Here is a 25,370-nt window from a genome sequence, read left to right as displayed (position 1 = left end):
GGCTAGGGGACCGCTGTGGGGCTGCAGGGCTCCAGGGGGCACTCTCAGAGGAGGTGACATTTGCAGGAGACTTGAAGGAGATGAGAAAGTGCCACTCAGCTCTCTGGGAAAGGGAACCACATAAATGGTGTTGCAAGGGCCAAGGTGCCGAGGCCTGGCTGACATCGGTCTGCACAAAGCATAGAACTTACTGAGGGACCCTGCACCAGGACTGAGTCGGGACGCTCAGGTGGGGTAGTGAGGAGACAAAAGCTTGTGAGTTGAGGAACCACACAAACTTTGCATGCTCGGCTCAGATGAGGCTCATCCGTGTTCCTGGGATTTCACTGCAGTGGCTGTCACTACGCCTGTCTCTCCTTGGGGTTCCTGGAGTCAGCCAGCCAAGCGAGTATTGCGGAACTCAGGCTGCCTACCCTTTACTTCCCCAGGTGACCTGCTCCCAAGGAGGCATTACTAAGGTGATAGTCTTATCAACATGCCCTTGGAGACATGGCCACTATGGGAGGCCAGTGCAAAATCCTATCAAAGGTCCTACCTTTTCCCCACTGCTGCCCCAAGGATCCCTGCCTGGGATCATGGTCTCTCACACTTCCTGACACCTGACACCCAGCTCAGGCCAGGGGCCCCTTAGATACAGCCTTTCCTCAATGTGTGCCACCGTTTATTTGAGCAGAGTGGGGTGGGGATAGGGGAAAGATCGGGCGCTGTGGGCAAGCAGCCAGTGATTAAGCATGCCAGTGGGACCCTGTCAAATTCCCCACAAGCCTCTGTTTCCTGTCTCCGCATGGTGGCAACGGTAGACATGATACGATGTCATAGGTGACTGTGCCCAATACTTTAGGGCTTCCAAGAGGACACTATGCAGATGATCTGTCCTAGACTAGGGTGGAGAAAGTGATGAGCTCCAATTTCCCTACTGGTAATGGGTACTCCTCACCTCAGAGGGTTTCTGGAAGGTTCAGTGAGTGTATGTATGAGAGCCCCTCTTCACACTGTGGGCATGAAGTGAGAGCTCCATGTTTGCTACTCTTCTTGTTGCTATGTGGCTGTTGTAGCCCATCAGTTCCTGATCTGAGTGACAGGTGGCTATGGGGTTTGGACAGGCTGGAACAGCTCAGTAGAAAGTGTCCAAGCCTGAAGGTTACCCCAAGGAGTCTCATAATCAGCTGTAATCAGCTGGCTCTGCTCCACCCTCACCCAACTGGGTATATCAGGCCTGGCCCAGATCCTAGTAGGCTCTGTAGACCAAAGAGGGCAGAGCACCAGCCACCATGGGGAAGGCAGTGAGTGGCATCTGGGGGGTTTTGTGGCTGGAAGTGGTGGCGGGCAGAACTCCCGGTGGTATCTGACACCTCCTTTGTTCCATCCCAACCCCAGGAGAATTATGAATTATACTCAGTGGAACTGGGGACTGGCCCTGGTGGGGACATGGCTGCCAAGATGAGCAAGAAGAAGGCGGGAGGTGGGGGAGGCAAGAAGAAGGAGAAGCTGGAGAACATGAAGAAGGAGATGGAGATGGTGAGCATGGGGGAGGGTGGGGTCCGGAAGCCAGGACAGTGGGCAGGACGGGACGGTGAGAGCCAGACAGTGAGTGTCTTGTCCCATCATCCCCCAGAATGACCACCAGTTGTCAGTGTCTGAGCTGGAGCAGAAGTACCAGACCAGCGCCACCAAGGTGAGCTAGGAGTGGGTGGGCATAGTAAGGGGGCGATGGACAGGAAAGAGGAACAGCGAGAGAGAAAGGTGAGAGAATCACCACAGAGCAATGTGTGTGGGAGGAGTGGGAATAAATGGAGGAGAGAGAGAGAGAGGAAGAGAGACATGGCGAAGAGAAGAGACGTATGCAGAGAAACAGAGAAAGGGGGAGAGGGATGGGGAGAGCAAGGGAGAAGATAGAGATGGGGGAGAGAGAGAGAGAGAAAAGGAGAGGTAAAGAGAGAGCGGGAAAGGAAGAGAAAGATGGCAGGAGAGAGTGGAAAGAGAGGAAGGGGAAGAAGAGAAGAGGAGGGGGTGAGAGGGAAGGAGAGAAAAAAAGAAGAGAAAGGCCGAGGGAGACCAAAGCAGATGGGTGAGGGCAAGGCCCTGTAGCCTCTGCCACGACTACTCTGCCTGTTCCCAGGGCCTGAAGGCGAGTCTGGCAGCTGAGCTGCTGCTGAGGGATGGGCCCAATGCACTCCGGCCACCTCGAGGCACCCCCGAGTACGTGAAGTTCGCCCGGCAGCTGGCAGGTGGTCTGCAGTGCCTCATGTGGGTGGCTGCGGCCATCTGCCTCATTGCCTTTGCAATTCAGGCCAGCGAGGGAGACCTGACCACTGATGACAATGTGAGTGGAGGGTAGGGCGGGCACGGGGACACTTAAGTGCCCAGGACTTAAGGCAGACGGGATCTAGAATGAGGGAGCAGAAGCAGTTCTGGGACATGGATCCTGGGAGACAGATGACCTTGGGACAGACCTGAGGACGTAGGTCATAAGGGACACTGAGGGAGGGTAGGAAACAGATCCAAGAAGGGGAGGAAATGAGGACACAGGACAGACCAAGGACATGAGACACAACACCAGACACAGCACACAGAGACACAGACAGTAGATATAAAAGCGCTGACGGAGGGAACAGAGGTGTACAGAGGACTTGATGTGTGTCAGGGTCAGACAGAGGACACAGGTGATATGTGTGACCCTGGAAAGGGGCTTGAAAGCCCTAGGTCAAGTGACATGGCGCTGGTAGTGAGAGGTACACAGTCTTGGTTTTGGGGAACATGAGGTACCAATGAAGACATGTTAGGTCTGCAGCACAGACACAGACACAGCAGCACGAGATGACGCAGGGTCTAATGTGCGCAAGGGCACGGTGCAGTGAGAATTTTGCTTTCTTTAAAGAACACAGAAATAGTATGAGAATGTGTTTCCAGGTGTGGGACATGGGGCTGCTTCAGACTGTCCACAGCAGCTGACTAGGATTTGCTCTGCCCTCTAGCAGGGGCGTGATTTCGTCAACAGCAGATAGCTGTGTGATTATTTGGAATTCTGGGAACTTCTCAGAGGGTGTATAAATGCTGGGCCTGAGAGGCATGGTTGTGGGGGGTTGGTGGTTGTATTGGATGCCGTTGTTTGTGGTTTGTTAAATCCTATGCAAACAAGAAACAACAATAAGAAGAAATTAGATATGTCCTGACCACGAAGATCAAACTTCCCCCAAGGAACTCGATGCCCCTAGTCAGCAGGAAGTCATCGAATGATAAGGATGCTCCCTTTCCCCCTATCTTTTTTTCTCTTTCCCAGCTAGTGTTAGGGGATTGAAAGGGTAGTAGAAGAAAAAAGGAAGCCACAACAAAGCCAATAGTTTGGCTCTGTCATAGGGTGGCATATGGCTTAGAAAAAAAAAACCAATATGAAACATGGAGCACAGAAACAGGAAGAAGCATGGCAGACACACAACTTAGGGGAGCCGGGAGTTGATCAAGAAACACAGAACAAGGACCATATGGGGACATAGAGATCAGGAACCAGGGACCATGGGTCTAGGTGTGAAGACACAAGACACAGAAGACACAAGGCAAGTGAATGTGGCATTTGTAGAACATGGGGGCCAGGGCTTGGACTGCAGATACAGCACATGAGGCTTCCCAGTAGATTGAGGACATCCTGGAGGTGACCCCAAGAACCCCAGGAGACTCTGAAGCAGAACGGTGGCCTTGGGGAGGGGGCTCCTGACTCCTACGTTTAAAATCGGTGTGTCTCACTGCAGTTGTACCTGGCGTTGGCACTCATTGCTGTGGTTGTGGTCACTGGCTGTTTTGGCTACTACCAGGAGTTCAAGAGCACAAATATCATCGCCAGCTTCAAGAATCTTGTACCCCAGGTGGGTCCTTCAGGCCGCTAACCCTCTCTTCAGATTCAATCCCCAAAACACCTCGGGCCATCTCTTGCCATCTCCAGGGGGCCCATCCCATCAGCCCCGATCTATCCTTATTGATGGCTTCCATCTCCCCTGCCAGGGCTCCAGCTCCTCCCAGTTTTCACCTCCCTATATCTCCACGCTAAGTAACTTCTACTATCATCCTGCCCCGCCCCACAGCAAGCCACCGTGATCCGAGACGGGGATAAGTTCCAGATCAACGCGGATCAGCTTGTGGTGGGCGACCTGGTAGAGATGAAAGGCGGGGACCGCGTCCCAGCAGACATCCGAATTCTGTCAGCCCAGGGCTGCAAGGTGGACAACTCCTCGCTTACTGGAGAGTCTGAACCGCAGACCCGCTCACCTGAGTGTACACACGAGAGTCCCCTTGAGACCCGCAACATCGCCTTCTTCTCCACCATGTGTCTGGAGGGTCTGTGAAGCACCGTTAGCCTGTCCTGAAGCCACACAGACTCCACACTTTCCGCGATAGCTCCTTTTCTGTTTTGCGTGCTGCATGCCACGTGACTCCCCACCACAGAGCACCTTTCTTTCTTTCTTTCTTTTTTTTTCTTTTTTTTCGGAGCTGGGGACCGAACCCAGGGCCTTGTGCTTGCTAGGCAAGTGCTCTACCACTGAGCTAAATCCCCAAACCCCCAGAGCACCTTTCTGATGCTGCCCAACTCACCCTGAGCTCTCCTCTTGTTGCGCCTGCAGGCACGGCGCAGGGCTTGGTGGTGAGCACCGGTGATCGCACCATCATTGGACGCATCGCCTCTCTGGCTTCGGGTGTGGAAAACGAGAAGACTCCTATCGCGATCGAGATCGAACATTTTGTGGACATCATTGCTGGCCTGGCCATCCTCTTCGGTGCCACATTCTTTGTGGTGGCCATGTGTATCGGCTATACCTTCCTTCGGGCCATGGTCTTCTTCATGGCCATTGTGGTAGCCTATGTGCCTGAGGGGCTGCTGGCTACTGTCACGGTGAGTAGGGAGACAGAGGGAGGTGCAGGGAGCAGACAGCTGCTTGTTCAGTCATCCCACCAATGTCCCTCCTATCCATCCATCCGTTCACCTCCCCACCCCAAATCATCCATCCATTCAGTGAGCATGTACCAAGCTGCTCTGGGCTGGCCCTGTGTCACAAGCCAGAGCTCATAGGTGAGCAGACACCGTAGTGGACCAAGCAAGATAAGGTCACTGTGGGAAGTCAGCCCAGGCTCAGAATTCACCCAGAGAAGTGAGGCTCAGACATTCTTTCTTTCTTTCTTTTTTTTTTCCCGGAGCTGGGGACCGAACCCAGGGCCTTGTGCTTGCTAGGCAAGCGCTCTACCACTGAGCTAAATCCCCAACCCCGAGGCTCAGACATTCATTTTTCAATTTTCATTGTGTTGATGTGAGCTGGGACATCTCAGAGAGAGTATCTGGGGATACTGGGGAAGGCATGGGCTGCAAACAGCTTGGAGAGAACAAGTCTGTTTTGTTTTTCTGGTAAGAGGAATCCTGCATTCAAAGTTTGGCGGCTGTAGAACAGGAAGGAGACTGGTGGCAGGGCCTGGCCATACCTGTATCCCTCCATCTATCCGCAGGTCTGCCTGTCACTGACAGCAAAGAGGCTGGCCAGTAAAAACTGTGTGGTCAAAAATCTGGAAGCAGTGGAGACCCTAGGTTCCACGTCAGTCATCTGCTCAGACAAGACAGGAACTCTTACTCAGAACCGCATGACGGTGTCTCATCTATGGTTTGACAACCATATCCACACGGCAGACACCACAGAAGACCAGTCAGGTGTGGGGGTGGGAGGAGAAAGCGCAAGGACTGGATGCAGCTGGTGGTCTGATGGGGAGCCTGAGACATGCTTTGCATTAATGAGAGGTGGCAGGTCTTAGGTCCTGTGAGGGACAGGTCTGTGAAGGGAATCTGGTCTTCAGGGGGCTCTCTATATGATGTTTGGAGAAAGCTCTATCTTGGGATACGAAATGGAAATGGTGTACTATCCATGCCTGGGGAGGGGACCCGGTTCAGCCTGGATGCAGTAGGAAGGGCGCAGCTCTGGTTTGTGGGATCCATTCCCTCGAGGTCCCAGCCCAGACATCTGGTCTCCAGGGCAAACGTTCGACCAATCGTCGGAGACCTGGCGGGCGCTGTGCCGCGTGCTCACGCTGTGCAACCGCGCTGCCTTCAAGTCTGGCCAGGACGCCGTGCCAGTGCCCAAGGTGAGAGACCCAGGGATTCTAGAGGGTGATGTCTGGAGTCTCCGGTTTCAATCCTCACACTGGACCTTGCTCACAGCGCATAGTGATCGGAGACGCATCTGAGACTGCGCTGCTCAAGTTCTCGGAGTTGACGTTGGGCAACGCCATGGGTTATCGGGACCGCTTCCCCAAAGTTTGCGAGATCCCCTTCAACTCCACCAACAAGTTTCAGGTGCTTTGAGCTCTGAGCCTTATCCACAACAGACCACGCTCACTGTGGGCGGTCTATCTTTTGAGGAGCCTCAATTCCTAGTCCATCCAGCCCACAACCCCGCCCACATACTACTAGACCACGCCCACATGCGAGCTCCCTTCCAATCAAGCCCCACCCACAGTCCCTAGGCAGAGCAGAGGGGCATCTTTGCTTTATGCAGGACCCTACACCCTCAGGCCCCACCCCATCTAACCACGCCCCTCACACATGGCCAAGCTTAACGCCCCTCCAAGTTTGGTCCAGCTCGTAGCTCCGCCTCTCCCTCCGCCCATAGCTGTCCATTCACACCCTGGAGGATCCGCGCGACCCCCGGCACTTGCTGGTGATGAAGGGCGCCCCAGAGCGCGTGCTGGAGCGTTGCAGCTCCATCCTCATCAAGGGCCAGGAGCTGCCCCTGGACGAGCAATGGCGTGAGGCCTTCCAGACAGCCTACCTTAGCCTGGGAGGCCTAGGCGAACGCGTTCTTGGTGAGAGCTGCCATTGAATGGGGCAGTGTGTCAAGAAGGGTGGGCATGGACCCCTCTAAACTTCCCGGCCGGACCTGACCAAAAGGTCATGTGGTCCTGAGGATGGAGCCCACGGCCTTTTGCCCTTGCGCATGCTAGGCAAGACTGTGTGATTGCGAACCTCCAGGGGCTGGTCAGTCCCAGCTCTCACCCTCGATTTCCCTTTCTGTGTCAGTCTTGACCCGTGTCCCCTCTTTTTCTGACCCTTGCCTTTATTTTACTATCCAGTGCCCTTTTGACCCCTTGATCGTTCATATTCTTTGCCCTCCATGCTGGACATCCCCTAAACCCTTGTCCTGATTTCTGTTTTCTGAGCCAGTTTTACTATGCAGTCCGGCTGTCCAGAACTCACTCTGTAGACCAGGATGGCTCAGAGACCCACCTGTTTCTGACTCCTGAGTGTGGAATTAAAGGAGTGGGCCACCATGACCCTCTTTTATCCTTACTTTTGACCCTACCCAATTTTTGTCTTCACTCAAACTTCCCAAACCCCTGGAAACTATGGGAGGCAAAGACCCATTATTTAATTTTGCTTTTCTCTTAGCTTTGAAAGAAATGTTTCCTCTAGAGCTTGCTTGGCTGACTTCTTCCCTCCCTCCCAACAAGAGCATGTAGCTCAGGTTGGCCTGGAATTCCTGATCCTCTTACCTTTACCTCCCAAGAGCTCAGATTACAGGCCATTCCTGGCCCTAAATCTCAGACTCCTTGTCTGCCCAGTGGGGTGGCTAAGGATGGATTCAGGATCTGTCATCCAGGGGCCTGGTTATTTCCCAATTCCTGACCCCGCTGGCCCTGGTAGCACGCTCTCTGCCCAGCCTCTCATGTCCCCGTTTTTCTGGTCAGGTTTCTGCCAGCTCTACCTGAATGAGAAGGACTACCCGCCTGGCTACACCTTTGATGTGGAGGCCATGAACTTTCCGAGTAGTGGCCTCTGCTTTGCGGGACTTGTATCCATGATTGACCCTCCCCGGGCCACTGTTCCAGATGCTGTGCTCAAATGCCGTACGGCAGGCATCCGGGTATGCCAGCTAGGGATGAGGACAGCAGGTGACAGAAAACCACCTGTAACTGTCACAGATTCAACTTCATTGGTTCATGATACGGAAGTTCTGGGGAAGGATGCTTCACGTCTAAACTGTATGCAGGAGCGCAGTGTAGTTGGGGAGATGTTGTTTTCATGTCTTAGCTTCCTTTCTCTCTCTCCTGGCTTAGATCTCAAGCAGTGCTTCAGCATGAGTGTGCAAAAATGACAACGTGCTTCCACTCCCTGCAGCTTTAATTTGAAACTCCCACCTGCCCTGCTCCATTGGGTCCCATCTTCATCCCCAAACCAGCTGTGGTGGCTGGGGGACAGAATACCTTGATTGGCTACATCTGGGCTTACTTGCTCAATCGAGGCCAGGGAACTCCAACCAGCAACATGGGGGCAAGCCACTGAGCCCTCTATCTGGTTCTTACGCCTCTAGGGCGCTGTATCTTCAGCAACTCAGGCATATTCTTGCCGTAGGACCTTTGCCCTGATTCTCCCTTCTGCCAGAAATGCTCTTCCTACACACCTCCACATGGCCAACTTTCAGTTTTAGGTCTCAGCTCATATGCCACCTCTTCAGTGAGGTTTTCTTGTACACAATCAAGATACTACTTCTTTCCCTGAGTTTATTTCCCCCTCTTAATGTGCTACAGTTAGTTCACTTGCTTATCTTGTATACTTCTATCTTCCCGCACTAGAACTATGTAAAGACTGGGATAGTTGCCTCTTTTGTCTTAGGCACAGCAGATGGTCCTGCTTGCCAAATGATTGGGTCGACAGATAGCTACCAGGGAGAATGGGGACACTGCTCAGATCTGAAGGGGTGAAGGGTGTGCTGGCCTTTCCACAGGTGATCATGGTGACTGGTGACCATCCCATCACAGCCAAGGCCATCGCAGCCAGTGTGGGCATCATCTCGGAAGGCAGCGAGACAGTGGAAGACATCGCCGCCCGCCTCCGAATGCCCGTAGACCAGGTTAATAAGAAGTAAGCAACGGTCAGCCCTTCCCGTGGTTCTCCTCACAACCCACACTGACTGAGAGCCCTGTGAGACGCTCTTCCTCCTATAGGGATGCCAGGGCCTGTGTGATCAATGGCATGCAGTTGAAGGACATGGACCCGTCTGAGCTGGTGGAGGCGCTGCGCACCCACCCTGAGATGGTGTTTGCTCGAACCAGTCCTCAGCAGAAGCTGGTGATTGTGGAGAGCTGTCAGCGACTGGTGAGGCCCTGATGAGGAGGGTGGCAGATGGGCCAGGCTGGCCCTGGGTGGCTGTCTTTCTAACCACGGACTCCTCTGACCTACTGCCCCCAGGGTGCCATTGTGGCTGTAACAGGGGATGGTGTGAATGACTCCCCAGCCCTGAAGAAGGCTGACATTGGTGTAGCCATGGGCATTGCTGGCTCCGATGCTGCTAAAAATGCTGCTGACATGATCTTGCTGGATGACAACTTCGCTTCCATTGTGACGGGCGTGGAGCAGGGTCAGTGCCCTGCTAGGGATGGGGCAGGCCGTGGGGGCAGGGGCGCTCAGGGGGAAGCGGGTTGGGAGGAGGTTGAGGTACCTGCTCTGCCCCCCACAGGCCGACTGATCTTTGACAACCTGAAGAAATCCATCGCCTATACACTGACCAAGAACATTCCAGAACTGACACCCTACCTTATCTATATCACTGTCAGTGTGCCCCTACCCCTTGGGTGTATCACCATTCTCTTCATAGAACTCTGCACAGATATCGTGAGTCTCCAATCTGATGCCTGGGTGCCCCACCCCATTGTGCCCTCACGCATACACACTCATGGGTGGACACAATGGACAAGATCATTATAATTATTTTTAGATCAACAGGCATCCAGAAATAGACACAGAGGTTAGCAGGTAGGTAGACAGGGAGAGAACCATGGATTCAGAAGACTCACAGACACTCAGACAAACAGGTATCAATTAGGTGCATGCCTGTAATCTTAGCATGTGAGAGACAGGCAGGGACAGGAGGATCTCAAGTTTGAGGCCAGCCCTGGCTACATAGTGAGACCCTGCTCAGACAGACAGACAAACCAAGAATAAGTAGAGATGTTTGCGGACATAGGTATCTAGTCACATATGGTAACAGACAGACATCCAACAGCAGACACAGATGCACCCCGAAGGCAGCAGACATGGGCCCCTTCACAGGTGTGTTCAACTATTTACACAGTGCTGACTCAGCTGGGCCCACGATAATGCAGCTAATCTGCTTAATGTCCCCATCACTGCCCTCAGGCCGGGCTTCCTTGGGATTCTCCCCAATCTTGCTGATCATCTGACTGAGGCAGACAAGCTGAGTGGCTTGCTCCAGGTCCCTCAGCTAATTAGTGGTCCCAGCTGGGATCTGAGCTCAGGCAACCTGTTCCCCAGGGCTGGTGCACCTGATCAGTCCAGTCTGCTGCCACCCAGCAGTGACTGTCCCTTCACTCATCACAGACAGGAGTGGGGAGGGGACAGAGTGCATTTGAGAATGTGCACATGCGCCTGCACACACACACACACACACACACACACACACACACACACACTCACTCGGTGGGGGAAGAGAGTGACTAGCGTAAGGCCTGGTGTGTGACACATGCCTGTGACTCTAGCACTTGGGAAGCAGAGGAGGACCCCAGAGTTAGAGGTCTTCCTGGGCTACATAGTAAGTTCAGAGTCAAAGCCCTCGGAGAAAAAGGTAGGTGAGGGGCAAGGGAGAGAGAATGGAAAAGAAAGTCATAGCAACAGGAAACAGATGCCTCAGACTGGACTACCACAAGCACCAGAGGACAAAATACAGAGAAAGAGGAGGAAGAGTGCTAAAGGGGCAAGGGAGAAGAGGGAACCAGCCAAAGGGCCAAAGCTCGTGGGGTTAAAGCAGGCATTAGCCCAGCGTGGTGATGTGCACCAAAGGCAGGGAAATCAGGAGTTCAAGGCCAGCCTAAGCTACATGAGACCCTGTCTTAAACAAAACACACACCAAAGGCATACATCTGTAGGGAAGTGTCACCCAGACATGCGCCCTGCACACAGAGGTCAAGTGGCCCAGATTGTCAGGCCAGTGTGGCTGTGTGGCCACTGCAGGGCTTCCCCTGTCTTCCCTAGAGGTAGGGGGTGTGTGTGTGTGTGTGTGTGTGTGTGTGTGTGTGTGTGTGTGTCTGTGTGTGTCTGTGTGTGTCTGTGTGGGTTGGCTTCAGACTGAAAGGAGTCAGTGGCCCAGGCTGCCCTCAGCCCTGCTGCTTCCTTCTGCTTCCGGCTAGTTTCCATCTGTGTCCCTGGCATATGAAAAGGCCGAGAGTGACATCATGCACCTGCGCCCACGGAACCCTAGGCGGGACCGGTTGGTCAATGAACCCCTGGCTGCTTATTCCTATTTTCAGATTGGTAAGCCCTGTGGACCTGCTGTGGGCTTCCTGGCTAGGGTTCTGGGGCTTGGTTGCCGCATGTCCCTGCCTATCCATGGTGGCCTCTCTGGTCTGAGTGTGTAACTCTGACCCTGCTGTTTCAGGGTGTCTTGGTCTTTTGGGGTTCTGTCTGTTCCTGTCTGCATGTACATGTGTCTTGTGTTTTGGTCCTGTGTCCCTGCACTGTGTGTGTGCTTGGTTGTGTTACGTCTCCATCTCTGAGCCTACACTCCTGTGTCTCGCCTTCCCCAGGTGCCATTCAGTCATTTGCCGGCTTTGCTGACTACTTCACGGCCATGGCCCAGGAGGGCTGGTTCCCTCTGCTGTGTGTGGGGCTGCGACCACAATGGGAGGACCACCATCTACAAGATCTTCAAGACAGCTACGGCCAGGAATGGGTGAGCACCCACTTCCTCCTGCCCACCCCCAGGCACCATTGTTGACAGTTCAGCTAGAGTGTCTGCCACTCCCACCCTGCCTGTGTGGTTGCTGGGAGACTTTTTCTCACCACTCTTGGCTCCACCTTCTGCTTCTGAGGCTCCCAGAGAGAGGTGACCCTCTTGCTGTCCTAACCACTTCATCTCAGGTTCAAGTGGCCCTCTGCTGTCATTTTCCTAGTAATGTCGTTCACACAGAGTTCTGGTGGGTGCCACCTGTTTCACTGAAGGCTTGAAGGGCAGTGTGGCCAGCTGTGGCCAGCTGTGGCCAGCTGTGGCCAGCTGTGTTTAGTGTGTTTTGAAGAGTAACAGGCTACAGAGCAAGAAATTCCCCAAAGCCACACCGTCACAGTTAAGAATGCGGAGCCTGGAGCTAGCCTGGACTCAAGGTACCACATCAATCCCACAAGCTGTATGGCCTGTCACTGCCTCTCTTCTCAACCTGTTCTGAATTTACAGCATCTCAAAATTCATTGCAAATTCTCAGGCCTGTGGTCAGAAACTCTGGGAGTGGGGCCTTCTGGGCAGTCTGACACCTGCCACTCTGATGTTTTACTGGATGGATGAGAGATGTTACAATGGCTACTTAGGGCCCAGGTGACACCTACAGCTATTGAGATGAGTTGTGGATCTCTGAGTTCCAGGCCAGCCTGCTCTTTATATAGTTGAGTTTTAGGCCAGCCAGAACACAGTCACTCATGCATGCACGCACACATGCATGCACGAACACAATGCGTTGCTGAAGGAACAGCATATATAGCAGATGACCCCATGTGGGACACACATCCTCTATTGTCCATGTCCTCCTCTCTACTGCTCCTTGGTCCCCGTCACTTTTCTCTGAATATCCTCCAATTCCCTTTCCCAGGCTCCTTACTTGGTCTTCAGGAAAATCTTTCCTGAGAAAACCTCACGGTCTATCTGCCAGTTCAGACTCAGATAGCTAAGCCTTTCTCAATGCCGGGGTCCTGCAGCCCAGCCTGTGGATGTAGAGAGGGGAGTCAGGGACCTCGGTGTGCAATGGGTTGCAGAGGCTCTACACCTAGGCTCAGGCTGCCTCTGTCCCCTCCCGGCCTGCAGACATTTGGTCAGCGTCTGTACCAGCAGTACACCTGTTACACCGTGTTCTTCATCAGCATCGAGATGTGCCAGATCGCTGATGTCCTCATCCGCAAGACACGCCGCCTCTCCGCTTTCCAGCAGGGATTCTTCAGGTGTCCCCAGCAGGCCCAACTCTGCCCCCACCCAGTCCCCAGTTCCAGATTCTACCAGCTCCCCAACAGCAAATGCCAGCATCACACGTAGTGAGCTGGTTACAAACCATGGAAGTATGGCCTTAGCTGGTCATCCGGGCAGTTCCATATCTTAACCCAGGGGCTGAGGCCTAGAGGCCCAGCTCCTGCTCCTAAGGACGGCCATTCCAGAGTCGCTGGTCTGGGACCTCCCCAAGTCCCTCCTTCCTCTAGCTTCCAGTGGCTGGTTTGTCTCCGTGCCCAGCCTGTCTGAGACTCTCTCCCCAACAGGAACAGGATCCTGGTGATCGCCATCGTGTTTCAGGTCTGCATTGGCTGCTTCCTGTGCTACTGCCCAGGGATGCCCAACATCTTCAACTTCATGCCCATCCGGTGAGGAGCTGCGGGGCACTGGCAAAGGGTGGGGGATGCAGCACACTGACCAGGGGACAGCCTTGACCTGCCTTCCCTTCTCCCGCCCTTCAGGTTCCAGTGGTGGCTGGTCCCCATGCCCTTTGGCCTTCTCATCTTTGTCTATGATGAGATCCGGAAACTTGGAGTTCGCTGTTGCCCAGGGAGTGAGTGTGGAGGCTGGGGGTCTGGGGGTCGGGCCTGAATGGTTCTTAGAGCAGCTCTCTGACCTCTGACCTTTCACATATGACTTCAAGCCCAAAGGGCCCTCTAAATCAAAGCCCTTCTGCTTGTACATCCCAACATTGGGTTTTCTCTCCTCTAGGCTGGTGGGACCAGGAACTCTACTATTAGAGGGGTAATCACCTCTCCATCCACTATCAGCTGGGACAAAACATCGTGTAATCTGTCCCCAGCCCTATGGAACTGTGCCCACTTCTGCAGCCCATGACACCATTGGAGGGACTCTACCCTTTACCCCTTTCACTCCATAGTCCCACACCCAGGAAAGTACTGGGATGGGAGGGGCTAAACAGCGGTTGGCAGCTCCTGTGGAGGTGTGTCCATCTCAAGGACTCCATCTGGACAAGAGGGTTGTGTGGGGCTCTGTTACAAATCCCTCATGTTCTGCTGGACAGTAATAAAGCCATGTCATATCACCTGCATCGTCTTAAGTGTTTACCAATAGCCTTGACCTCCCACAAATCTACCACAGGGACTGAAGTTCGGGGCTGCAGTGTCTGCAGGGCCTTTTGAAAGTTGGTGCAGGGGCCCAGACTTCCACACCAAGCAGCGGGTTGCCATGGTCCACAGGGTCCTCGCTGATTCTGTGTGCTGGTGCCTGTGCCCTTGTGTTCTTACAAATTATGGAGGTTCCCCCACAAAGCCCTCGCTCCTGAAGAGCCAACTCCTGTAGCTGCTGGGAATGCCCTTCCCTCTGGCCACTCCCTTTCCTGGTAATCTGTCCTTCTCTCCTGTCTGGAGCTTCTCTCCCTGGCCGGGCCTGGGATTCTCTTCCTGTTGTCTATCCTCAGCCCTAACCCCTCAAGCCCTGAGGACTTCAGTTTCATGGCCATTATGCCCATCTGTCTCCAGGCTCCTGCTAGACTAACGTGACCCACACTGGCCTTTCCACACTCTCAACCTGTTCCCATTTGCTGTCCAGCCTCACTGACAGCAGGGTAGAACTCCCTAGGAAGGGTGAATGCTCTTGCCCCTGACTGACCTGACATCTCCCACTCGCCTCCTACTGACCAACAAAAACCAATCAGCTCACTGCTTGGCTTCGAGCTCTTTTCCTACCCCTGCTTAGGGGCTATTCCACTATTGCCTTCTAGTTCCTGTCCTTCCATACCACCACCATGGACAGCTTCCAAAACCCCAAACCAACTCTGGTAGAACCACCATTGCCCTGGTCAATGTATCGACTATCAGCTTTAGTTGCTGCTACTAGACTATGTCTCAAGCCCGGTTAAACTGGAACCAACAGTCTGATGCTTGCCAGGAGCCTGGCCCTTATACCTGCACTTCTTATACCCAGGCACTTCTTTTTCTCTTGCTTGTCCCACTAACTGGTCCGTCAGATCTCAGCTGAGCCTCCCCACCTACAAGCTGAGTAAGATAGTTTCTGTGTCTCAATAAACCCTATCTTCCACTGAGACCTCTAATCACAGCCTGGGCTTCTCCATCAGGGCACTGATTAGTTCCATGAAGGGACAGGCAGGCCACAAGATGGAGGTCCCAGTACTGCTCCACAGCGTGCATCCTGTTCACCTCCTGACCACACAAAGTCAAGGCTATTCCCTTACTCTCAGTACACAAGCTGTTGGGGATGCTTGGCACGGAGGACGGGTGGGGAAGGAGGTAGGTCCATCCGATAGGAATTGTGCCTTCTGTAAACAGATTATCATAGCGAGCCTAAAGGAGATCCCATTTCCTATGTCTAAGGTCAAACATCTTAAAGCCCAGTGCAAGAGGGATGTGACAACTGTCCTCCTCCTCAGTGCCCTCCCAGTAGGGTGGGAGGTATGACGACGCTGGGAGCAAGGTGAAGAAGCGCTCTAAGACAGTAGGATTTCTATCAAGGTCTCAGTTCTGACACATTCTTCTTAGGTAGCGGATAGGGCAAAAGCCTAGCCCACTGGAACCAGGAAGGGCACAAGCACAGTGGCGGAGAGTGAGCATCCAGGACAGTATCCACTTTGGTAGGCTCAACAGCTATTTGACTAGCTGACCTAGAATTCCCATGCCCCCAAACCCCCATACACGTACCGAGAGACTTAGGCCAGGGTTTAATCTGAAGGCTGCAGGACTAGTTGAAGCATGGAGAAGCTCAGAATTGAGGAACCCTTCAGAGTGGCCTTGTGGCTTGAAAGATGGTGGAAATCTGACTAGGGAAATCATCCCAAGGAGCAGCTCTGGAATTATCAAGGGCAAACGGCATGACCTACTGTCACCTTTACCAGGAAGCTCCACAGAGAGGTGCAAGGGGAGAATGACCGAGTTAGACAGGTTTTATATGAGGTCCCCTAGCTGTCACATGGAGAACGGACTAGGGTGAGGAAATAGGGGCTGCCAAGGTGGAGGTAACCAGCTTAGGGACGACTCTACATAGAAGAGGGCTCAGGCCAAGCTGTAAGAACAGGAAGAATTCCCCTCTACCCCAAATCCCCCTCTTGAACTCTAGTGTGTCCATTCTTTAGCCCGTTCAATGATTACCGAGCCCCCCAGGCTCCCATGGGGAAACCAGGAAGACTGGCCAACATCCCACCTTGTTTACCTGGTTCTGAAGCCAGGCTCTGTGGGACCTAAGTCCGAGGATTGGGTTTCTGAGAGAGAAATGGACGTACCAAAAACTTTTCCAAACACTGTTTACTTCACTAAAATCTGGAGAGAGGCGATGAAAAGGTACGCCAACCCCTGGGATGCCAAACTAGGAGTGTACATTGACAACAGCAACATACAGGGCCAAGGTGCTGAGGGCCAGCAATCCTGTCACCACTGCCCGGGCCAGCAGTGCTGTCCAACTACCCAAGGAGCAGAGGTGGACAAAGGTCCTGTGGGGAAATGTCACAATGAGGATAGGAAAGAGAAAACACACCCCCATCTGAACCCAGCCAGCTCACACCCCACCCGGCTTACTCCATGACAAAGGCCTTGTAGACACTAAGGAACATTAGGAGAAGAACAGCAGGCCGGAAGGTGTGGTACAGGTCATAGCGTGTTATCATCCAGACCTGAGCCGATGCAACAATGTAGTGGACCTGCAGGGAGGGAATGGGAAGTTGGGGCCAAGCGTTTGCGAGAAGTATGGCAGCTAACGGCATAAAGGGAGAATAGGGCTAGACTGCATACCAGACTGATGTTGGAGTCAATGCTCATCTGGATATATTTCCAGTCAAATTCAATGCCTCGGGCTCCCACCCAGAGAGGGATGCAGCTGAGGAAAGCAAAGGGAGGCAGTCTCTAGTACCCAGACTCCCCCAACCCCAGCACCCAGCCTCTGATCAACTCCCTTCAGCACCCCTGTGGGACCCAGCTGTCCTCTCCCAGAAGTCTGGCCTCCAAGTTTCTCCACACACCGGGACATAATGAGTTCAGCAGTGGCCCAGCCCAGGGCAGCAACCATGATCTTGTACTCCCCCTTGCCTGCATTCCGGGACATGACAAGGTTTAGGCCTATCAGGTCTGCCACATCCACACTGGCCTTCATGAATTCCTGTGGGTCAGGTAGAGGCTCGAGTAAACACAGGGCCCAGGAAAACCCACTCCTGCACTCCCTCTCCCCTCCCTTGTTTGACTTACCCCAATGAAGTCATAGATGCCCCCTTCCCAGGTGGGGAAGAAAGTGGCCAAGAACAACATCTGAGATCAGAAAGTAGAAAGGTCACCGGAAGGTGAGGGAGATTAAAAACAAAATTACATGGATATTGTGGAAAGTGAGTGTGCAAGTAGAGGACACGGTGCTGAGTTCTGAGGGTCATTCTAGGTGTAAGTGGCAAGATCGCAAGATCTGGGGAGATAGAGGGCAGGTGCCTGGTTTCTAGAAGTCTAAGAGTTCACGGGGGAATCTGATGTCTAGAAATGCCAAAGTGAATGCATGCGTAGCATAGGCAGCACCAAGTGACACCTTGTGGGTGAAATATCGCTCTAAGAGGTTTTCTCATTTTACAACAGTGCTAAGAAAAAGTTGCATCAGGGCTTGCATCCCTTCTAAGGTATTCGTGCATACTCCCTAAGTGTTGTCTCGAGAGTGGTCCTATGGAAGGTGACAGAGGCAGAGTCAGGTCCCTGAGATCTGGAATGCCTGGAGACCAGACACGTGGAGTCACGGAGTCCCGGAGTCCCTCACCTTACATAGCTGCACAAAGAGGTAGGTGACCCCGGCCTGGACGCATTTCCAGAAGGCGTTGTACTCAGACCTGGAGAAGCCGGCGGTGAGGGGTCGGCCCGGGTCCCGCACCCTCTCCGCCCCACGCCCGCCCTGCACTCACAGGCCGCTGCATTTGTACGTGATGAAATAGGGAAAGTAGGCGAGGGCGAAGCAGTTCCCGAAGTGGAACAGGGTCATGATGACGCCGGCCACCCGGTCCCGCCAGTGCGGGACTCACCAGGCGGAGCGTCTCCTCTGGTCGGCCTCGCCAGCACCGGGACCTGGCGCCCACCTGCTTGCCTCGGCCCGGGCGCGGCCTTATGGGAACTGTAGTCCGGCCTGGTACGTCGCGCGCCGTGACGTCAGAGCGCCCTGCGCCAGCCCTGAGGCTGGGGCTTCTAGAGACCAACGCGTTTGAAGACCGTTGTTCCGACAATGCTTACCCTCTCCCGCAGCGTTGTGCTTGCTTTCCCCCACCGGTCTCCGAGCCAAGCGCCGCCTTGAAGCGGGCCCTGAACGCAAGGTGATCGGCGCAGAGACAAGGGGGCAAAGCTGTGCGCACTCTGGTTTTTATTTCATTGTTGACCCGGCGGCAGCGCGAAGTGCGCCCTCTTTTGAGGGGGAGCTGAAGGCAGGTACGCGAGGTGCGCAGGGGAGCAAGGAGGGGCCTTTATTTCTCTCGGCTAAACATGTAGCGGAGGAGGTCGACTACCCGGTGACTGTAGCCATATTCGTTGTCGTACCTGGGGAGGCGAGGAAGAAGGCGTGAGAGAGAGAGAGAGAGAGACAGAGGGACAGAGAGAGAAACCAACCTACCCCCACTATCTTCTTTCCCCTTTACCAGGAAACAAGCTTCACGAAGTAGTCATTGAGGGCAATTCCAGCCTTAGCATCAAAGATGGAAGAATGGGAATCGCCATTAAAGTCCGTGGAGACCACCTGCGTGACAATTTCAAAGATAAATGTAGTCGAGCAAGGATCTCCAGGAACCCAGACTTCCGACTCTCAGACCACATTGTCATTCACTTGTCTGGCACACTGGACAGAGACATCTTTTGTGTTGATGACAGGATGTGATCAAGGTAGGTGGGACCTTTGTCTCAGGGACACAGGGGCGTGCTCAGTGATTAAAAGTGCTTGTTACATAAGCATGAGCATCTGCGTTTGGATCCCCAGAACCCATGTAGAGGCTGGGCGGGTGATAGACACCTACAGGCCCAGCAGACCAGATCCAGACTGAGGATCCTTGGGACAAGATGGCTAACTGTATTAGCTGTCAAGCTGCAGTTACATCTTGCCGCAGTAACTCAGCAGAGTGCAGTGGAGGAAGACATCAGTCTCATGCCCCCACATGTGCATCACCTGTACCTGATGTACCTTCAAGTTCCCTGTGCATCTGCACACGTACATGAGGGGCCAGGTCACAATACCCTAATGCTGTTCCAGGAAACATTACATGGGGCAGTGGATGACATGAGAGCCTTAGGATGGCATGGTCTTAGGAGCAGAGGGAAGGAGCTACAGACACAGACCTTGAAGGCTGTAGCCCTTAAGGACATGGGGGACAGAGGAGGTTGGCATTGGGCTGATTTGATCTGACCTATTCAAATGACATCATAGCCTTTGAGAGTGGACCTGCAGGGGACAATGCAGGGGAGCTTCACCAAGGTGGAGGCGCAGAGGTGACTTTTCTTTTTTTTTTTTTTCTTTTTTCTTTTTTTTCGGAGCTGGAGACCGAACCCAGGGCCTTGCGCTTGCTGGGCAAGCACTCTACCACTGAGCTAAATCCCCAACCCCAGAGGTGACTTTTCTTTTCTTTTCTTTCTTTCTTTTTTTTTTTTTTTTTTTTTACAGGGTTGCTCTATAGCCCTGAACTCCCTGTGTAGAGGGCTGCCCTCAAATTCACAGAGATCTACTGACTCTATATCACCTGAGTACTGGCATTAAAGGCCTGTTCCCCACACCTAGCAGATGACACTTTCTAAATATTCTGTGTTCAGGAAAGGTGTCTGACCTGGCCTAGCCCCTGAGCATGAATTAAAAAAATAAGAACTGGAGTCTTCCGTTCAGGAGGAGTGTGTTAAGAACCTTCTGAATGCCAGGCTTGGGGTAGGTGGTGAAAGCTGCATGAGTTAGCTCTTAAATCTGTTGTCTTGGACAGTATGAGCTACGGGTTACATGAGTGACTTCCCAGTCACCGTGGTACAGAAGAGCAGCATTGTTAGATCAAAGAGGCATATGGTCAATCACTGAGGCAGGAGACACTTTCCCAGGCCTGCAGGTTTTGTGTTTCTGTATTTTGAGGCAGGGTCTGGTTATATGGTCCTGGCTGGCCTAGAACTCAAAGACCCAACTCTTTGGGTGTGAAACACCATGGACAGATGGTCTGCAGGTCTTATATTGGCCCATGATATTGGTGAAAGGGACTCCCCAAGTCCCTCCCCAGAGCTTCCCCCAGGGTTTCCTCAGTCCTTACCTCGTCCTCTGTATAAGCAAGGATGCCAGCCATAGGTCCCTTGGCTGCTGCTTTCACAGCCTCCTTGATAGCAGTATAGGAAGCAGGCTGAGCCAGGCGGCAGGTCAGGTCCACAACTGATACGTTTGGGACTGGCACCCGGAATGCCATTCCTGTTAACTTCCTGGAGAATTTCAGAGTAAGGGTGGGAGTCAGAGCCCAGGGTCTTCTGCTCCCATTCTACCATGCCTTGGGGCCAGTGAGGTTTCCCTAGGGTGTGTCCCCACCCTGGTTCCTGGTTTGTATCTCCATACCCATTGAGCTCTGGGATGACTTTGCCTACAGCCTTGGCAGCCCCAGTGGAAGATGGGATGATGTTCTGGTGGGCACCTCGGCCACCTCGCCAGTCCTTCTTTGATGGCCCGTCCACTGTCTTCTGAGTGGCCGTGTAGGCATGGACGGTGGTCTTGGGGAACAAGAAGACAAATATGAAGTCTTCTTGCTCCTAACCTTCACTCCTCTTCTAGCAGTTGGGATGGTGGCCTAGGTGTATGGAGGCTACCAAGACAATCACCACAGACCACGGGAAGGGTACCTGGAGGCCAGTGCCCGTCCTTCTCAAAGTAATCCAAAAGGTGTCTCTACTATGGGCTTCCTTCCCAAGCTGCCCTCCCTGCTTGTTCCATGCCTAACACAAGGCCTGGGAAGAAGGGGTTGCTTTCCCTGCCGTCCTTCCTACCCAAGCTCACCATTAGCCCTTCCACGATCCCGAAGCGTTCGTGAATAACCTTAGCGAGGGGGGCCAGGCAGTTGGTGGTACAGGATGCATTGCTGAAAGGGCGACAGCATGCCAGGTGAGTGGCAGAGCCACACTCCTTCTCTGTTACTCTCACTTTACCAGGTCTGGTTCTGTGAGGTGTGAGAATGGGGGTGGGAGGGCTCCCTGGGGTTGTCCTTGGAGGTGCCACTGCGGAATACTGCCTAGGCATGTCCTCAGATACTGAGCACTCCTAGTCGTTGCAGGGTGAAGTTGACATGACTCGAGACTTAGGGGCTGGTTAGCAGGAGCAAGGTGATATGAAAGACATCACAGATGTAGTGGGGTTGGGGCTGGGCCAGTGCTAAGTCCTGCCATGTCTGCTGCCACCCAGTCTGCTGGAAGATGGCTGTCATCCCTGGTACCTGACAACGGTCATGAAGCCAGGGTTATAGTCCTTCTCATTCACACCCATGACCAACATGGGTGCATCGGGGGAAGGTGCAGTGACGATGACACGCTTGGCACCAGATGAAATGTGCCCCTAGTGATAGAATACAAGGTCAGGGTCTCCAAGCGCCACTGCCCCCTCTTCCCAGACAGCCCTGGGCACTCCTCCTCACTTACCGAAGCTGCCTCTATGGACAGGTATACACCTGTGGCTTCCACCACGTAGGGACTCCCTACAGAGCTCCAGGGGATTTCCTTAGGTTCTTTGCTGCAGAGTGGTGGGAAGGCTATGTCAGTTTTCCTTGTTTGGGTCTCAGGCCAGCCAGAGGTCTTGGTACCTGATGTGCTAACACCTGCTCCCAGACTCCATATACCTACCTGTTCCAAGTTGATGCCGTCTTGCAAGCCCATATCAATGACTCTCCCTTTCTTATGTGCTATACCCTGCTGTGTCTAGACAAGACTTTCACATCTTACCTCCCGCAGGAACCATCCCCACAAATGTCAGACTAGAACCACAGCCGTTTCAATCACATGCTCAGAGCATAGACTCCCAAGATGGTGAGGCTGCCGATGCTGCCCTTTGACTTCCAGCTCTGACCGTCTCATGTGAGCCCTTTTTAGCCTCTCATCACACAGACACATCAGGTGACAGCTCAGGAGGATTACAGCTGAAGCATCTGTGCACAGCAGGGACCAGTCAGCGACAGTAGAAAAGCCAGAGAAAGGCTTTCTGTTCCTCTTTATCAGCCTAAGTTTTCGCTGGGTTTTGTTGGTTGGTTGGTGGTCTGTGTCTTCCACGATCTTCCTGCCTCAGGTTCCTGAGCTCAGGGATTACACAAGCACCATCATGACCAGCTTCGCCTTGATGTTCTGACAAATGTTTGTATCTGGAACTCATCAAACACCCATCCTTGCTGTTTTCCACCTGCGTCCAGCAAGCAGTCTCTGTGACTGCCATCTGTGGGCTTGTCCCTCGTGGAACTTACCATGTCACAGGGACATTCATTCTTAGGACTGCTTCTGGCTCTCCTCTGGATAGTTCCATACTGTAGGTACTCCACCTATGCATGCTCGGAATTGGACTTGGGGGGTGCTCTGAGAGCAATCTGTGATCTTAACTGCTGAGCTGTCTCTCCAACCCCAGTGAATGCATATCCATTTAATTTTTGTAGTGCCTAGGACTGATGCCAGAGCTTTATATGTGGAAGGTATTCTACTACTGAGCTTCATTCCTGGTCTCAGTTTCTTTGTTTTAGTCATTCTACATACGTGCCCTGAGCTGCCTTCCGTCTGAGTTTTTTGTCTGTAGAAAACTGTTAACCACCCCAACACCAGCATACTACTGTGCTCATGTTTCAAAGAAGCCACTGTCAGGCAGTGAAGGTAGCAGGCCACCGAGGCCTGGGTTCTGTCCTCGGTTAGGAATAGTGTGGAAATAAAAGAATTCATAGGCTCTCCCCCCCTTCTAGCCACAGGGCTCTGCTCCCTCTGCCTCGTCAGCCCACATCGGTGGTCATCTGGCCCAAGTCACTTTTATCTGATACACCCGCTTTTGTCTTTCAGGTTGAGAGTTCTTCGGTGGTTCCTGTAATAGGACTTGAGTTTGGCATGGCCCCTCCTGCCTGCAGGTCTGTTCCAAAGATTCATTCATTCATTGGTCGGGAAGGCAACTGTGTTGTGTATTATATTGCCAAGTTGTCTTGTGCTGGCTGGGATTGCTGAGAAGCTGGCTCTGGAAGTCAGGCTGGCCTCCCTTCAAACCCAGGCAGAGGAGGGAATGTTAACTATCCCGGGGGTAAAAATACAGTTCCTAAGGGTGGAGGTTACCACTGTTTATCCTATGGTACGCAGTGTTGCTAGTGAGAGAGGTTGTAGGTTCAGCCATGAGGGAAGCTTAATCAGGAGCACCAACCGAAACCTCAGCTTAAGTCAGTATCTGCTGGATGTTGGGAGCCCCTGACTGCAGCGATGTCTCATCACCGTCTGTTGCTATTTTTATTTTTACTTAGAAGCCTCACCAGCCCTGCCTGAGAACTAACTCTTACTGGAGTATCCACAGTCGATTTCCACCAGATGTTTTGTGCACCTGGTTTGACGTTTTGCTTGCCATCCATCCATCCATCCATCCATCCATCCATCCATCCATCCATCTTTCTTTTTCTTTTTTTCCTTCCTTCCTTCCATCATCTATCTATCCATCCATCTATCTACCCATCCATCACCTGTCTCTTCAACCAGATCTACCCATCCCCACCCCCACACCTACCTGTCTGTCTACTACCTGTCATCTATCAGCTCTCTACCTACCTCTCTACCCCTTGCTGTTTACTGTTTACTTTGGCCAGCCAAGCATTCAGAACTGAAAAGTATGGCTGTCACAGGTCATTCTTTAGCAATATGGGAGTTGGGGCGCTGTGTGGAGGCAAGGGAGGAAGGCAGGACTGATGTCATGCACGCAGGTGCAGGATTGAGGTGACTGAAAGCTTCTGGAATTGCTTTTGGGGCAATGATTTGAAACTCAGGGCAAACAGCCTCTATTCTCCCCAGTTCTACCTTCAACCTTCCTCCAAACACTGCCACACCTCCTTTTCAGCAAGTTAAAGGGAACCGGTGTCCTGCTTAAGGAGAAGACCTTGCCTGGGGCTACAGAGGGTTGCTTGTGTCTCTGTTAGTAAAGTATCTTAAGGTATTACCGGTTTATACTGGTTCTTTTGTATTCTTTTGTTTTCCTTGAGACAGAATTTTACTGTATAGCTCCAGGCCGACCTAGAACTTGAGGTAATCCTCCTGTCTCAGCCTCCCAAATGCAAGAGTTACAAGTGTACACCCCACACCTGGCATGTTACTGCCTGATATACAGGGTCTGAATCTGTTAACAAATGTTGTTACCATCAACACAAGCCATGTAAGATGGGCACTAGGAAGTCAGCCTCGCTGGGGTGAGAGAGGTGCAGCCCAGCGTCCCCAGAGGTGATAAGCAGGTGTGGCAGATGAGACAGAGACGCACACTGGGACTCCTGGGACCCCGAGAGCTGGGGCAGGAGCATTGGGGAGGGGAGTGGAGAGGGTGGAGTAGTGCCTTGGCTCAGAGGTACTGGGTAGGAGCCGGCTCAGTTACCACAGAGAGGTGGCTGGTGACTCAGAGGAAGCAGGGGACGAGGCACAGTGAACTCATGCCACAGAGAACACATGCAGATGTGCGTTAAATATAAAACATTTAAGAACCATGGGCCGTCTTGAAGATGAGTGTTCTGAAGAGTTTTAGAGGCCAGAGACCTTTCGAGACCCTCTTTCTAAACAGTATACACATATGGTGGAGCCATGGTGTCACATTCTGTCCTTACCACTGGAACACGTTGATCTCAAGGTTGTCCACAACTAGTCGTCCATTCCTATGTTCCACGGTTCCTTTGTATCTACCATGTGTGGAGTCATATTTGAACATGTACACCTGCAGTAGACAGAGCGAGGGCCTGGTCGTAGGTTGCGGAGTGAGCAGCCCTAGACGAATCCCCACTGTGGGCAAGATTTTTATGAGGTTCTGCGTTGCAGCCAGGAGCCTTCTAGATAGCTCTTGGGATCCTCTCCCCAACTTAAGTGCCCCCCCTCCCTCCCTCCCTCCCTCCCTCCTTCCCTCCACTCACCATGTATTCTGGATCAATGAATGGGTCATTCACTGCTACTACCCGAACACCCTTCTCCATGCAGACTCGTAGCACCAGACGACCAATGCGTCCAAATCTGTCCAATCAGGAACACAAAAGGAAATGGCTATGAGAACCAGAGTGACAGGGATGCCATGGTGTCAGTGTCCTACCAAGTGTTAACGTTGGGGGTATTAAGAGGTGGACATTAGGGGATAGGGAGACAGCTCAGTAGGTAAAGGCTGCGTCCTCACTTCACTCTTACTCTAGCCTCACTTATTGCTAGAGTTACA

At 52.9% G+C, this 25,370-nt stretch overlaps 3 protein-coding genes and 1 long non-coding RNA gene across 8 annotated transcripts in view; 2 read left to right on the top strand and 2 right to left on the bottom strand.

The window, feature by feature from the left end:
* Positions 1–1,271: 1,271 nt before the first annotated feature.
* Atp4a (ATPase H+/K+ transporting subunit alpha) lies at positions 1,272–13,793 on the top strand. Of its 2 annotated transcripts, none has more exons than XM_032893921.1 (22): positions 1,272–1,283; positions 1,378–1,518; positions 1,616–1,675; positions 2,120–2,323; positions 3,747–3,860; positions 4,077–4,329; positions 4,614–4,882; positions 5,488–5,686; positions 6,005–6,114; positions 6,191–6,325; positions 6,642–6,834; positions 7,717–7,892; positions 8,754–8,890; positions 8,974–9,097; positions 9,218–9,386; positions 9,486–9,640; positions 11,173–11,296; positions 11,569–11,714; positions 12,834–12,967; positions 13,277–13,378; positions 13,472–13,563; positions 13,722–13,793. In XM_032893921.1, the coding sequence occupies exons 1-22, from the start codon at positions 1,272–1,274 to the stop codon at positions 13,748–13,750; spliced, it is 3,078 nt and encodes a 1,025-aa protein (XP_032749812.1). In that variant the 3' UTR covers positions 13,751–13,793. The 2 variants fall into 2 exon arrangements, with proteins under 2 accessions (XP_032749812.1, XP_032749811.1); XM_032893920.1 differs by having other exon boundaries at positions 8,974–9,124.
* Positions 13,794–16,249: 2,456 nt separating this feature from the next.
* Tmem147 (transmembrane protein 147) lies at positions 16,250–18,151 on the bottom strand. Its single transcript, XM_032893919.1, has 7 exons — positions 17,890–18,151; positions 17,748–17,817; positions 17,201–17,260; positions 16,978–17,114; positions 16,751–16,835; positions 16,538–16,659; positions 16,250–16,452 (listed from the first exon to the last, which is right to left on the bottom strand). Exons 1-7 carry the CDS (start codon positions 17,964–17,966, stop codon positions 16,329–16,331), a joined length of 675 nt encoding a protein of 224 aa, XP_032749810.1. The 5' UTR covers positions 17,967–18,151; the 3' UTR covers positions 16,250–16,328.
* Positions 18,152–18,320: 169 nt separating this feature from the next.
* Gapdhs (glyceraldehyde-3-phosphate dehydrogenase, spermatogenic) overlaps positions 18,321–25,370 on the bottom strand; it is a 14,562-nt gene continuing 7,512 nt past the window's right edge. For 2 of the 3 annotated variants that reach the window (XM_032893918.1, XM_032893917.1), the window contains exons 3-11: positions 25,078–25,174; positions 24,778–24,884; positions 21,608–21,698; positions 21,406–21,524; positions 20,973–21,054; positions 20,538–20,689; positions 20,245–20,407; positions 18,610–18,707; positions 18,322–18,511 (exon numbers count right to left, since the gene is read on the bottom strand). In XM_032893918.1, the coding sequence (XP_032749809.1) occupies positions 18,439–18,511; positions 18,610–18,707; positions 20,245–20,407; positions 20,538–20,689; positions 20,973–21,054; positions 21,406–21,524; positions 21,608–21,698; positions 24,778–24,884; positions 25,078–25,174 (982 nt within the window). In that variant the 3' untranslated portion in view covers positions 18,322–18,438. Of the gene's footprint in view, positions 18,512–18,609; positions 18,708–20,244; positions 20,408–20,537; positions 20,690–20,972; positions 21,055–21,405; positions 21,525–21,607; positions 21,699–24,777; positions 24,885–25,077; positions 25,175–25,370 lie in introns of all 3 variants that reach the window. The other variant, XM_032893916.1, reaches the window with a different exon arrangement.
* Positions 22,976–25,370, top strand: part of LOC116892302 — a 22,005-nt gene continuing 19,610 nt past the window's right edge. Inside the window, exon 1 of one of the 2 annotated variants that reach the window (XR_004386940.1) lies at positions 22,976–23,061. This is a non-coding gene — a long non-coding RNA (uncharacterized LOC116892302). The remainder of the gene's footprint in view (positions 23,062–25,370) is intronic. The other variant, XR_004386938.1, reaches the window with a different exon arrangement.

The sequence above is a fragment of the Rattus rattus genome, chromosome 2, assembly GCF_011064425.1.
Source record: "Rattus rattus isolate New Zealand chromosome 2, Rrattus_CSIRO_v1, whole genome shotgun sequence".
NCBI lineage: Eukaryota > Metazoa > Chordata > Mammalia > Rodentia > Muridae > Rattus > Rattus rattus.
Note: the sequence above shows the minus strand (reverse complement) of the source record. Positions and strands in the feature narration are given on the sequence as shown.